General features: G+C 42.5%; 1 protein-coding gene across 6 annotated transcripts in view; it reads left to right on the top strand.

The window, feature by feature from the left end:
* The first annotated feature begins 204 nt into the window (after positions 1-204).
* The window catches only part of LOC132819292 (protein EFR3 homolog B-like), a 178,537-nt gene continuing 164,420 nt past the window's right edge, over positions 205-14,321 (top strand). For all 6 annotated transcript variants that reach the window (XM_060830728.1, XM_060830722.1, XM_060830724.1 and 3 more), the window contains exons 1-4: positions 205-326; positions 5,070-5,220; positions 6,096-6,217; positions 8,620-8,769. In XM_060830728.1, the coding sequence (XP_060686711.1) occupies positions 220-326; positions 5,070-5,220; positions 6,096-6,217; positions 8,620-8,769 (530 nt within the window). In that variant the 5' untranslated portion in view covers positions 205-219. The remainder of the gene's footprint in view (positions 327-5,069; positions 5,221-6,095; positions 6,218-8,619; positions 8,770-14,321) is intronic.

Below are 14,321 nucleotides of genomic sequence, written 5' to 3'. Positions count from 1 at the left end.
ACACTTTGATATAGTATGTAATCATCCAAAGAAATAAACTAGAAATTAGAATGGAATTGAGAGACTGTTGGGGTCCAGGCTAAACATGTCTAGGCCGAGCTTCATCTACATTGAAGGTCTAGCACGGGTTTGCTGTGTGTTTGATTTTGGAGAAATGAGCTATATTTAGTCCTGATTCACCCTGTTTATTCTTTACAGGATGGGTTGGTGAAAGCCAACATGGAGAAGTTGACATTTTATGCACTGTCTGCTCCGGAGAAGCTGGACCGCATTGGTGCATATCTCGCAGAGAGGCTCAGCAGAGATGTGGCCAGGCACCGTTATGGGTATGGGAGATAAAGGACCTGCAAATCAGTTTTACATCTGACCAGTGCTGTCTGCTAAATACTGATCTATCCTGTCTGTGATCCCAGTAATGCAATTTACTAAGCACTGATCTATCCTGTCTAGGGCTCTGGCAGTGCTGTTCAGTAAACATTGACATATCCTGTTGGGGATCTGTGTAGTGATAGGCATTAATTTCAGAGACTGTTACATTATATGCTGATATATGAACATCAGAATCAAGACTGGGAGTGGGTAATTCACCCCTTCGAGCCCACTCCGCAATTTAACATGATCATGGATGAACTTATCCTGGTCTGAACTCCACTTTCCTGCATGCTCCCCATAGCCCACTTTTCCTCAGAAACTCATCTATTCCTTTCTTGATTTTGTTGATTGATTCCGTCCCTACTGCACTCTGGGGCAGTGAGTTCCACAAATTCACAACCCTCTGAGAAAAGTAGTTTCTCCTCATCTCAGTTTTGAATTTACCTCCTCTCACTGTTACATCTGTGACTGTTTGCTCAAGACTGAGCCACAGCGGAGAGCATCTGATCAATGTCCACCTTATCAAATCCCTTTAGCATTCTATATACTTCAATCAGATCTCCCTTCATTCTTCCGAACTCCATGGGTATAACCCCAGGCTATTCAACTGCTCCTCATATGACGGCTCTTTCATCCCTGGAATCAACCTGGTGAAGCTCCTCTGAACTGCTTCCTGTGCCACCACATCCTTCCTCAAGTAGGGAGACCAGAAGTGGATACAATAGTCCAACTGTGGTCTCACAATACCTTATATCATTGTAACAACTTTACTTTTATAATCCAGTGCTTCTGCAATAAATGCCAGAATTCCATTTGTCTTTCTTATTATATTCTTGTGATTCATGCGCAAAAATGCCCCTGCACTGAAACATTGGGAATTTGCTTTCCATTTAAATACTAATTTGTCCTTTTATTGTTCCGGCCAAAGTAAATGACCTCACACTTATCCAGATTAAACCCTATATGCCAAATTCAGGCCCACTCTACAAGCTTATCAATATCCAACTGTAAACTCTTTACCTCCTCATCACCATCTGCTTTCCCATCTGTTTTAATATTATCCAAAAACTTTGCTATGTTTACATTCTGTCCCTGCTTGCAGAACACACACACACACACACACACACACACACACACATATATATATATATAGATTGTAACCTTCTGGGATCTAACCTTCTGGATCAGTCTTTTATGTGGCACCTTTGTCTAATGCCATCTGGAAGTCTTGATATAGCACATCAACTGGATCCCCATTATCCACCATGCTGTTACATCCTTAAGAAACTGCAGCAAGTTTGTCAAGCACAACTTGCCCTTCATGAAACTGTGCTGACACTGGTCAACGTTTCCAATCCACTAGTACCTTTCCGGAATCTAGGGAATTTTGGAAAACCATAACTAATGCATCCACTTGCTCTGCTGCAACTTCTCTTAATACCATGGGGTGCAGACTATCAGGCTCCAGGGACCTATCTGCCTTTCGTTCTATCAGTTTACTTCATATCTTCTCCCTAGTTTATAGTAATTTCATCAAGTTCCTCTGTAGTCACTGCAATTTCTGGAAAGAAATTATCTTCCACTGTGAAAACAGAGTCAAAATATTGAGTTAGTACCTTCCCATTTCTGAGTTTCCCAGTGTTACATTGCCATATCCATCCTCTAAAGGGCCAGCATTTACTTCATTATTCTCTTACTTTTTATATACTTATATAAAGCTGTTGATGAAACCATTGAACACACATGCGCTGAAATCTTTTTTTTTTGTTCATTCATGGGATATGACCATTGCCAGCATTATTTCCTATCCCTACTTGCCCTTGAGGAACTGGTGATGAGCTGCCTTCTGTCACGTTCAGTGACTTGGTGGTAATCATGTGATATGAATTTCACAGCGAGTAAATTACATAACTCTCCTTAATTTGATACAGTTAATTTCAGATTTAGTCTCACATTTTTTTTTGCCAATGATTTTTTTCCTCCATCATTTGGAGTCCTGAATTCTGAGCCCCACTTGAAAGGGCCCTCCTATACAGAGTTATGCAGTGAGTATTGCAGTGAACATGGCTGTGGAGTTCATCCTGTCCTGGATCATGCCAAAGGGTGGAAATTCTGCTTGATTTTCCTTCCCTATTTTAAATGAATTATGAGTGATGAATAACTTGCCAGCCACTTTGCCCCACAAAGCTAGATTATATATTCAAAAGTAGAGGTACAATACTGCAAACTTTGAAAGAAAATCAGACAAAATTTGCATTTTCTGTGTGAGAAATGGTGGTTTGAAAGGTAGCAGTGTGCAGACAGAATGTTACCTCTGAATTTCTGTGACATCATATGGCATATAGTCACAGAGGTCTACAGCACCAAAAAATGTCATTTGGCCATCATGACTATGCTAATAAAAAACAACCACCAACCATTCTGAACCCTCTTTTCAGCCAAAGCCTTAAAATACCATGGCATTGCAGATGCATTTCTAAATACTTCCTCAATGCTATGACGGTTTCATGCAATGAGTTCTAGATTTCCACCACCCACTGACTGAATTTTTTCTTTCTGCAAATCTCCTGTCCCTCACCTTAAATTGAGACTCCTAGTCATTGATCCATGGGGAAAATTTTTTTCCTGTCTACTGTCTGTATGCCCTTCATAATATTGTACATGGAGAAAGTGAGGACTGCTAATGCTGGAGATCAGAGCTGAAAATGTTTTGCTGGAAAAGCGCAGCAGATCAGGCAGCATCCAAGGAGCAGGAGAATCGACGTTTCAGGCATGAGCCCTTCTTCAGTAATAATTTTGTCCATCTCAATCATGCTTCCTCCCCCCACCCCATCTCCTCTGCTCCAAGAAAAACAACTCATCTATCCAATCTTTTTTCATAATTAAAACTCTCCAGCCCAGGCAATATCCTGTTCAAAGCAAATTAATGCGGATGCTGGAATCTGAAACCAAAAGAGAAAATGTTGGAAAATCTCAGCAGGTCTGGCAGCACCTGTAAGGAGAGAAGAGAGCTGACATTTTGAGTCTAACTGACCCTTTGTCATCTCTTTGCTCTCCTGACAGATGCTGCCAGACCTGCTGAGAATAACCTGTTAATGCCCTTTGCACCCACTTGAGTGCAATCATGTCCCTCTTGGATGTGAAGGCGGATTCCAGACCTGCACAACAGTACTCTAGTTGTGGCTAACCAACATTTTATCCAGTTCCAGTTTAATCTCCCTGCTCTTGAACTCTTGATAAAGGAGTTGGACACTGATAAAGGCAAGTGTCCCATATGCTTTCTTAACCACTTTATGTCCCGCTCCCTCAAGGGACTAGTATATTTGCAGTGAGGTCACTCTGATCCCAGGTGGTTCCCAGTGTCCTAATGTTCATCATGTATTCTTTTGCTTTTTGTCATGCCTAAGTATATCATCTCACATTTCTCTGGAGCGAATTCCATTTGCCATTGATGCTATCTGACCAGTGCAACTATATCCTCCTGTAATCTAACAGATTTAACCTCTTCACTATTGATCAATTTCATATCATCCTGAACTTACTGACCAATCATTGAATACAGAACTGTGCAGCACAGTAATGCGCCCTTTGGCTCACGATGTTGTGCGGAACATGACACCAAATTAAACTAATCCCTTCTGCATGCGCTTGTCTATATCCTATTCCATTCTTTGCATATTTATGTGCTTATTGAAACGTTCCTTAAATGATCTTCCCACATTCAAGTCAAAATCATTTATATGTATCACAAGCAGCAACGTTCTCAACACTGATCCCTGTGTAATTGCACTGGATGCAGGCTGCCAATCACAAAATCACCCTCAGCTTCCTCCCACTCAGCCATTTGTGGATCCAATTTGGTAAATTTCCTTGGATGCTGAAGGGTCCTTGTCCTCACTATCAGCCTCCCATGTGGGACCTTATCAAAAGCCTTGCTGAAGTCTAAGTAGACTACATCAAAAGCACCTTGTCCCCTTCTCAAAAAATTCAGTCAAGTTGCTCAGACATGACCACTTTTTAACAAAACTACACTGTCTATGCTTGATTAATCCCTGCTTCTCCAAGTGCAGATTAATTTTATCCCTCAGAGTTACTTCCAACAATTTCCTCACTACTGAGGCTAGACTGACTGGTTGTAGTTCCCTAATTTATTCCTTGCTCCCTTCTTGAACAACTGTACCAAATTGGGTGTCTGCCAGTCATTTGGCATCTTTCCTGTAGCCAGAGACAAATGAAAAGTTATTGCCAGTGCCCCTGCAATTTCATCCTTAGTCTCACTCAGCAGCCCAGGATGCATTTCATCCAGCTTGGAAATTAACTACTTTTACCTGCCTGATCACTTAGAATCTTCTCTTTGTCTATGTTAATTTTAAAAATTATAACACAATCCTTCTCTCTGATTTCTATACCCACATCATTCCCTCTAACCGACACACGACATTCATTTAAAATGAAATCCCCCACTATCACTACACTTACTTTTGTACTTCTCTGAAATTTACATATGCATCTGTTCTTCTATTTCTCTTGAACTGCTGGGGGGCGGGGGGAAGCTGCTAAACCTTCACTCCCACTCCCTGTGCCAAATTAGTTTAAACCATCCCTAACAGCACTGGCAAACCCCTCCTGTGCACAGGATAAAGATAAAGTAAGCCAGTGTAGCAATTTTCTCATGGTGCTGTGTACTTGCTTGCCAGTTACGTGTGCATTGCAATGGAGGCTTTAGACCAGCTCCTGATGGCCTGTCACTGCCAGAGCATCAACTTATTCGTAGAGAGCTTTCTTAAGATGGTGGCCAAGCTCCTTGAGTCTGACAAAGCAGCATTGCAGATCCTGGGTACAAATTCGGTAAGTCAGTTTTCCACATCCACAGCTTGGAATTAAGTCATGCACTGTAGAGATAGAAGGCTTCTAGTTATTGAGAACTGATACAAATGTAATAACTCCCATGGCATCTCTTAACTTTCCAAATTACTGCTGGGTAAATGTTAGGTAATTACTTTCATCTGTCTTTGCTCAGCGGTAAAGAGAGAGCTTATTTCAGAGGTCATGCTTTCATTCTTCGTCTCCCTGTACTGTACCAACTATACGCTGTCCCAGCCTAAATGATAGGTATTGAGGATCGTCAATGAAAAATTATGGGAGAAGCAACAATTTCTTGTAAAAGGCTGTATGGAACATAGAATTGGGTTGCACAAGACACAGTGACAGAGCTATTATTTCATAGGGGTTTTGAAAGGAAGATTATAAGAAATGGGTATAATGTTCCTATGTAGAGGAAGTTGAATGGTCTCTTTCTTTTCTGTAAGTGCAGTACTATGACTCTAACAAGAATGAGATGACTTTAAAGAGCAGGGAGGTGACAGAAAGAGGCCGTGTTTTCTCCTGGCTTTTAGAATCGAATAATTGCTCAACATTTCTCCCAATCTACTTTTGCACAGTTTAATTACAAACTCCCCTGGTCCTCCCCAGTTTATCAAACTAAAACAATCTGTCAATAGTCCTTTGATTATACCTCTGTCAGGTCTCTTTGAAATCTGAGCTGCTTTAAAGTAAATAAAACTAGTTCATTAAACTTATTTGACACAATATCAAACAGCATGTGCATCACTAAAGGGAACCATGCAATAAGGAAGCAATAACAGAAGAGTGAGGAGCAAGGGCTGTTTTAATTGCTCTGAACCAGAATCTATTTTAGTAAAAAAGATCATTTTCTCCAACAGTTCATAAAGTTTGCAAACATCGAAGAGGACACACCTTCATATCACCGAAGTTATGATTTCTTCGTCTCCAGGTTTAGTGAGATGTGCCATTCAGGACACGATGATGTTACAGACAGAACTAAGTGAGTAGATATTCAACACTGTTCCACTTACAAGGCATTAAGGAGAGATTTTCAATCTCCCTCCCACTGAATTGGGTTTTTAAAGAGTAGTGAGTCATTACTGAAAAGAATTATCATGACTTGCTTTGATTGACTGTTCAGTTACAATATGTCTGAACTATATTGGCTCTGCTACATTGATGTAATAGAGATCTGTGAATACATGGTTAAAGGACACCACATTGTCACAATTTGTCAAATTAGGTCATTCCCTGGTTAGAGCTTATGTTGCCTACACCTGTGAAGGTCCATCGACACCTACTGCCCTGATCCTTCGACAACTACTCTGCAAGGGTGACCAGGAGCCCATCTGAAGGTCAGAGACGAAAGCTATCCATCACTTTAGGTTCAGTTGCTTCACGCCAAGCAACCAAATGGAGATTTTCTATTTACCGAAATAGATTGCATGTCAATTCTTGATGACAAGAGTTCATTTGATACCTTATAATGGTGAACTAGGTGGAATTCCTAGAATTGTCTGTGATCTTCCACCCTCCCTCAGACAAAGCCCTCTGATATTAAGGGAGGGAGAAGGAAGGAAGACTCATTTTCCTTCTTCCATAAGAACATAAAGTATAGGAGCAGAAAATAGGCCATTCAGTCCATTGAGTCTGCTCCACCATTCAAACATGGCTAATGAGTTTCTAGAACATAGAACATAGAAAAATACAGCGCAGTACAGGCCCTTTGGCCCTCGATGTTGCACCGACCGAAGCCTACCTAACCTACACTAGCTCAATAACCTCCATATGCCTATCCAATGCCCGCTTAAATGACCATAAAGAGGGAGAGTCCACCACTGCTTCTGGCAGGGCATTCCATGAACTCACAACCCGCTGAGTAAAGAATCTACCCCTAACATCTGTCCTATACCTACCACCCCTTAATTTAAAGCTGTGTCCCCTAGTAACAGCTGACTCCATTAGCGGAAAAAGGTTCTCACTGTCAACCCTATCTAAACCCCTAATCATCTTGTACACCTCTATCAAATCTCCCCTAAACCTTCTTTTCTCCAATGAGAACAGCCCCAAGTGCCTCAGCCTTTCCTCATACGATCTTCCTACCATGCCAGGCAACATCCTGGTAAACCTCCTCTGCACCCGTTCCAATGCCTCCACATCCTTCCTATAGTACGGCGACCAAAACTGCACACAATACTCCAGATGAGGCCGCACCAGAGTCTTATACAACTGCAACATGACCTCAGGACTCCGGAACTCAATTCCTCTACCAATAAAGCCCAGTACACCATATGCCTTCTTCACAGCACTATTTACCTGGGTGGCAACTTTCAGAGATCTGTGTACATGGACACCAAGATCCCTCTGCTCATCCACACTACCAAGTAGCCTACCATTAGCCCAGTAATCCATCTTCTTGTTACTCCTACCAAAGTGAATGACTTCACACTTACCTACATTGAACTCCATTTGCCACCTTTCTGCCCAGCTCTGCAACTTATATATATCCCGCTGTAACCTGCCACATCCTTCTTCGCTGTCCACAACTCCACCGACTTTCGTATCATTCGCAAACTTGCTCACCCAGCCTTCAAGCCCCTCCTCCAGGTCATTTATAAAAATGACAAACAGCAATGGTCCCAAAACAGATCCTTGTGGAACACCGCTAGTAACTGCACTCCAAGATGAACCTATACCATCAACTACTACCCTCTGTCTTCTTCCAGCCAACCAATTCCTAATCCAAACCTCTAATGCACCCTCAATGCGATACCTCCGTAATTTTTGCAGTAGCCTACCATGGGTATCTTATCAAACGACTTGCTAAAATCCATATACACCACATCTACTGCTTTACCCTCGTCCACTTCCTTGGTCACCTTCTCAAAGAAATCAATAAGGTTTGTGAGGCACGACCCCCTTCTCCCTCTTTCTCAATCCCATTCTCCCTCTTTCTCCTCAAAAATCTTGATCCCCTTTACTATCAATAACCTATCTATCACTGTCTTAAATATACTCAATGACCTGGTCGCCACAGCCTTCTGTGGTAATGAATTCCATAGATTCATCAATCTCTGGTTGAAGAAGCTTTTCCTTATCTCCATTCTAAAGGGTCTTCCCTTTACTCTAAGGTTGTGCCCTCGGGTCTGAGTCTCTCCTGCCAATGGAAACATCTTCCGAACGTCCACTCTGTCCAGGCCATTTATATTCTGTAAATTTCAATTAGATCTCCTCTCATCCTTCTAAACTTCATCGTGTATAAATCCAGAATCCTCAAATGTTCCTCATATGTTAAGCCTATCACTCTGGGATCATTCTCATGAGCCTCCTTCCTTCTGGACTTTAAGTAAGCCCTCCCACAAGGTGAAATCCCAGTACCTTTTGCTGTTTTCTGCCCATCAGGATTCGTATGGCTGGTATAAAGGGTCTGCAGGGTGTGGTAAGGAAGACAGTTAATGATGAGCTCCAGGCCAACATTTGGGAACCCCAGCACATGGATAAAATTGTCCCCTCCCTCCTCTTCAATTTGCAACAAGCAGAGGAAACAGAGAGGTAAGCTATTAAGTTCCTTCCTTGCATTATATCAACTGCTTTCTCTCTCTTTCTTTGTCTTTCATTCCCTGATGATTTTTCACTTCTCCTATAATCTTTCATATCCCCTATCATCGAACCTAGAACCTTCCTCAACTTTTACAAGTTTAATCTCCAAACACCTGGGGAAGGACTTAACAACTACGATGGTGATGGATGTGGAAGGGGCTGTCTAAGGAGCCTTACTGAATTTCTGCAGTACAACCTGTAGATGATACTACTGAATTTTGGTGGTGGACGGAATGACTGTTTGTGAATATAGTGCCAATATATCAGGCTGCTTTGTATAGAATCATAGAATCCCTGCAGTGCAGATAGAGGCCATTTCACACATTAATCCTCTAAAGTGCATCCCACCTAGACCCAGCACTGCGCACCCCCCCACCCCTAAAATCCTAACCCTGTAATCCTGCTTTTTACCATGGCTAATCCACCTGGCCTGTGTGTCACTGAACATGATGGAACAGGTTTTTTTAGCAGTCAATCTACCTAACCTGCACATCTTTGGACTGTGGGAGGAAACTGGAGCACCCACAAAAACCCACAGATCCCTTCAAGCATCCTGACTGTTGTGAGAGCTGTGCTCATCCAGTCAAGTGGAGAGTATTGCATTCATGATTTGTGCTTTAATATGGTGGTCAGGTTTTGAGGAGTTAGGAGGTGAGTTATTTGCTGCAGGATTCCAAGCTTCTGATCTGCTCTGTAACCACTATATTTACATGTTACTATTTTATTTATTATTATTTTATCATTTATACAGCCTGAATGCGAACAATCCCACTTCTGACCTTGTAATGGAGGGAAGGTCAATGGTGAAACAGCTTTAAATATTTGAACTATGAAATTACCCTGAGGAACTACTGCAAAGGTGTCTTGAAACTGAGATGATTGACCTCAAACAACCACAACTATCTTGTTGAGGTTTTTCCAAGATTCCCATTGACTCCAGTTTTACTAGGGCTTCTTGACACCATACTTGGTAAAGATATTTTCAAATCAATCTGTTTGGAGCTGTTATTATGCAACTCTGGAGCGGGTGGGCTAGAAGCCTGAGCTCCTGATCCAGGGGTATGGTACCATCACTGAAACACAAGAATCCCTTAAAGTAAGATAAAGTCACCATTGTCATCAGACCATAGCTGTTCTTTCACTAGAGAGAAATGGCCAGTGGTAGTTTAACCTGAGGGTCACCTCATGTGAGTGGGGAGGTTGAAAAGAAGAATCCTTTACAGGAACCTCAGCTAGTGCTGGAATTAAACCCATACTGTTGATATCACACTGCATCACAAACCAGTCATCCAGACATTAGGCCAACTGAGCTAACTGATCTCCATTTAATACTTGATAAATGCTATCCTAATGCCAAATGCAATCACTCTCACCTCATCTCTGGCTTCAGCTCCTTTGGAACATGATTGGAACAAAGCTGCATTGAGATCAGGAGGCGGAATGGTCCTGAAGCTCAAACTGACTATGAAGAGATCAGGTTATTGCTGAGCAAGTGTTACTTGATACCACTTTTATTGATAATTGCTAACAGTCTGATATGGATGTGTTGCATTTGTTATGCTATTTGTGGATCGGACAAACCTGTAAAAGTTTCCACATTGCTGGGCATGTGCTATTGTTGTGAATTTACTGGAACAGCTGGGTTTGGGTTGTGGTGCACAAGTCTCTAGTACTGTGAAGGTTCTAATGTTATCAGGGCCCATAAATTTTGTAGCATCCAGTGCCACTAGTAGTTTTTGACTGTAATATGTGTGATGTTGGAGACTTCAAATAGAGATTGAGATAGATCATTCACTTGACGCTTCTGTGTGAAGAATGTTAGAAATGCTTTAACCTTATCTTTTGCATGGATGTGCCATGCTGCCCAATCATTGGAGGGGGAATTCTTTTCAGTCATTTGTGGGATGTGGGTGCCGGTGGGTTGCCAGCATTTATTGCCTGTCTCTAGTTGCTCTTGAGAAGGTAGTGGTAATCTGCCTTCTTGAACTGTTGCAGTCCACCTGCTGCAAGTTGACCCACAATGCCATTAGGGAGAGAATTACAAGATTTTGACCCAGCGACAGTGAAGGAACAGTAACATATAACCCAAGTCAGGACAGTGAGTGGCTTGGAGGGGAACGTGAAGGTGGTGGTGTTCCCATGTATCTGCTGCTCTTGTCCTTCTAGATGGAAGTGGTCATGGGTTTGGAAGGTGCTGTCTGACGATGCTGGTAAATTCCTGCAGTGCATCTTATAGATAGTACACACGACTGCTACTGAGTGTCAGTAGTGCAGAGATTCAATGCTTGTGGATGTAGTGCCAACCAATCAGGCTGCTTTGTCCTGGAAAGTGTCAAGCTCCTTGAGTGCTGTTGGAGCTGTACTCATTCAGACAAATGGGGAAAGTTCTATTTTACACCTGACTTGTGCTTTGTACATGATGGGCAGGCTTTGGGGAGTCAAAAGGTGAGTTAGTCACTGCAGCATTCCTAGCTTCTGACCTGATCTTATAGCCACTGTGTTTATATGGCAATTCTAGTTGAGTTTCTGGTCAGTGATAACCCCAAGGATTCAATGATGATTCAAAGGATGATGGTCAGATTGTCTTTAATTGGAGATGGTCAATACCTGACGCTTGTGTAGTGTAACTTTTGCCACTTGTCAGCCCAAGCATGGATATTGTCCAGGTCTTGTTGCACTTGAACATGGACTGCTTCAGTATCTAAGGAGTCGCAAGTGGTGCTGAGCATTCTGCAACAATCGGGAAACATCCCCACTTCTGACCTTATGATGGAGAGAAGGTCATTGATGAAGCAGCTGAAGGTGGTCAGGCCTAAGACTCTGAGGAGATCCCGCAGAAATGTCCTGGAGCTGAGATGACTGACCTTCAACTGTCACAACCATCTTCCTATGTGCCAGATATGAATCCAGCTACTGGAGAGTTTGCCCGCGATAACCAATGATTCCAGTTTTGTGAGGGCTTCATGATGCCACGCTCAGTCAACTGCTGCCTTGACGTCAATGGCTGTCACTCTCATCTCCCCTCTTTTGTCCATGTCTGAACCAAGGCTTTACTGTGGTCAGGAGCTGAGTGGCCCTGGTGGAACCCAAACTGGGCATCACTGAGCAGGTTATTGCTGAGCTTGATAGTTCTGGTGTTTACACCTTCTATCACTTTACTGATGATCAAGAATAGACTGATGGAGCAAGCAATTGGTTTGGTTAAATTTGTCCTGCTTTTCTACACATGACATACCTGGGCAATTTTCCATATTGTCAGATAGATGCCAGTGTTGTAACTATACTGGAACAGCTTGGCTAAGGGAATGGCAAGTACTGGAGCACAAGCCTTAGTACTATTGCTGGAATGTTGTCAGTGTTTGTAGCCTTTGCAGTAATCAAGTAATCAAATACCATTTGTTGATATCATTTGGAGTGAATCAAATTGGCTGAAGACTGTTATTTTCGACTCTGGTTATCTCTGGTTTGCTACTCGTGCCACGTACTAGCGAGACAAGGAGCAGAGAGAGAGAGAGCAGTTGAACAAGTGGCTACAGGGATGGTGCAGGAGGGAGAGATTCAGATACCTGAATAACAGGGGCTCATTCTGGGGTAGGTGGACCTCTACAAATGGCATGGTCTACACCTGAACCAGAGTGTATCAGTATCCTTGGGGGAAATTTACTAATGCTCTTCGGGAGGGTTTAAACTAATTCAGCAGAGGGATGGGAACCTGATTTGCAGCTCCAGTGTCCAGGAGGTTGAGAATAGTGAGGTCATGATGAAGGTTTCAAGGTCACAGGAGTGTACCAGAGGGCAGGAAGGTGATTTGAAGTGTGTCTACTTCAATGCCAGGAGCACCTGGAATAAGGTGGGTGAACTTGCAGCATGGGTTGGTACCTGGGACTTCGATGTTGAGACATGGATAGAGTATGGACAGGAATGGTTATTGCAGGTTCCGGGATTTAAATGTTACAGTAAGATCAGGAAAGGTGGTAAAAGAGGGCGAGGTATGACATAATTAGTCAAGGCCAGTATAACGGTGGCAGAAAGGACATTTGATGAGGACTCGTCCACTGAGGTAGTATGGGCTGATGTTAGAAACAGGAAAGGAGAAGTCACCCTGTTGGAAGTTTTCTGTAGGCCTCCAAGAAGGTCCAGAGATGTAGAGGAAAGGATTACAAAGGTGATTCTGGATAGGAGTGAAAGTAACAGGGTAGTTGTTATGGGGTCTTTAACTTTCCAAATATTGACTGGAAACACTATAATTCAAGTAATTTCGATGGGTCAGTTTTTGTCCAGTGTGTGCAGCGCACATTCTCGACTCTGATCTCCAACATCTGCAGTCCTCACTTTTTCACACTACATAGATAGGCCAAGAGGCGAAGCCACATTGGTTTGGTACTTGGTAATGAACCTGGCCAGGTGTTAGATTTGGAGGTAGGTGAGCACTTTGTTGATAATGACCACAATTCGGTTATGTTTACTTTAGCGATGAAAAGGGAGAGGTATATACCACAGGGCAAGGGTTATAGCTGGGGGAAAGGCAATTATGAGGTGATTAGGCAAGATTCATGATGCATAGAAATGGGTAAGAAAACTACAAGGAATGGGCACAACTGAAATATGGAGCTTGTTTAAGGAACAGCTACTATATGTCCTTGATAGGTTTGTCCTTGTCAGGCAAGGAGGAAGTGGTCAAGTGAGGGAACCCCGTGGTTTACTAAAGAAGTTGAATCTCTTTTCAAGAGGAAGAAGGAGGCCTATATTAAGATGGGATGTGAAGGTTCAGCTAGGGCGCTTGAGAGTTACAAGTTAGCCAGGAAGAACCGAAGCGGAGAGCTAGTAAGAGGCAGAAGGGGACATAAGAAGTCTTTGGCAGGTAGGATCAAAGAAAACCCTGAAGCTTTCTAGAGGTATGCCAGGAATAAAAGGATGACTAGAATAAGATTAGGGCCAGTCAAGGACAGTAGTGGGGAGTTGTGCGTGGAATCCAAAGAGATAGGAGAGATGCTAAATGAATATTTTCATCAGTACTCATGCAGGAAAAAGACAATTATGTCGAGGAGAATTCAGGCTATTTGACTGGATGGGATTGAGGTGTGTAAGGAGGAGGTATTAGCAATTCTGGAAATGAAAATAGATAAGTCCCCTAGGCCAGATGGGATTTATCCTGGGATTCTCTGAGAAGCTAGAGAAGAGATTCTAGAGCCTTTGGCTTTGATCTTTATGTTGCCATTGTCTACATGAATAGTGCCAGAAGACTGGAGGATAGCAAATGTTCCCTTGTTCAAGAAAGGGAATAGAGACAACCCTGGTAATTACAGACCAGTGAGACTTACTTTGGTCGTGGGTAATGTGTGTAAAGCATTATAAGAGATAAGATTTATAATAATCGAGAAAGGAATAATTTGATTAGGTTTTGTGAAGAGTAGGTCGTAACTCAAAAATCTTGTTGAGTTCTTTGAGAAGGTGACCAAACAGGTGGATCAAGTTAAAGTGGTTGATGTGGTGTATATGGATTT

The sequence above is a fragment of the Hemiscyllium ocellatum genome, chromosome 10 (genome assembly GCF_020745735.1).
Source record: "Hemiscyllium ocellatum isolate sHemOce1 chromosome 10, sHemOce1.pat.X.cur, whole genome shotgun sequence".
Lineage (NCBI taxonomy): Eukaryota > Metazoa > Chordata > Chondrichthyes > Orectolobiformes > Hemiscylliidae > Hemiscyllium > Hemiscyllium ocellatum.
The sequence above is the reverse complement of the archived record's forward strand: the minus strand, read 5'-3'. Positions and strand labels throughout refer to the sequence as shown.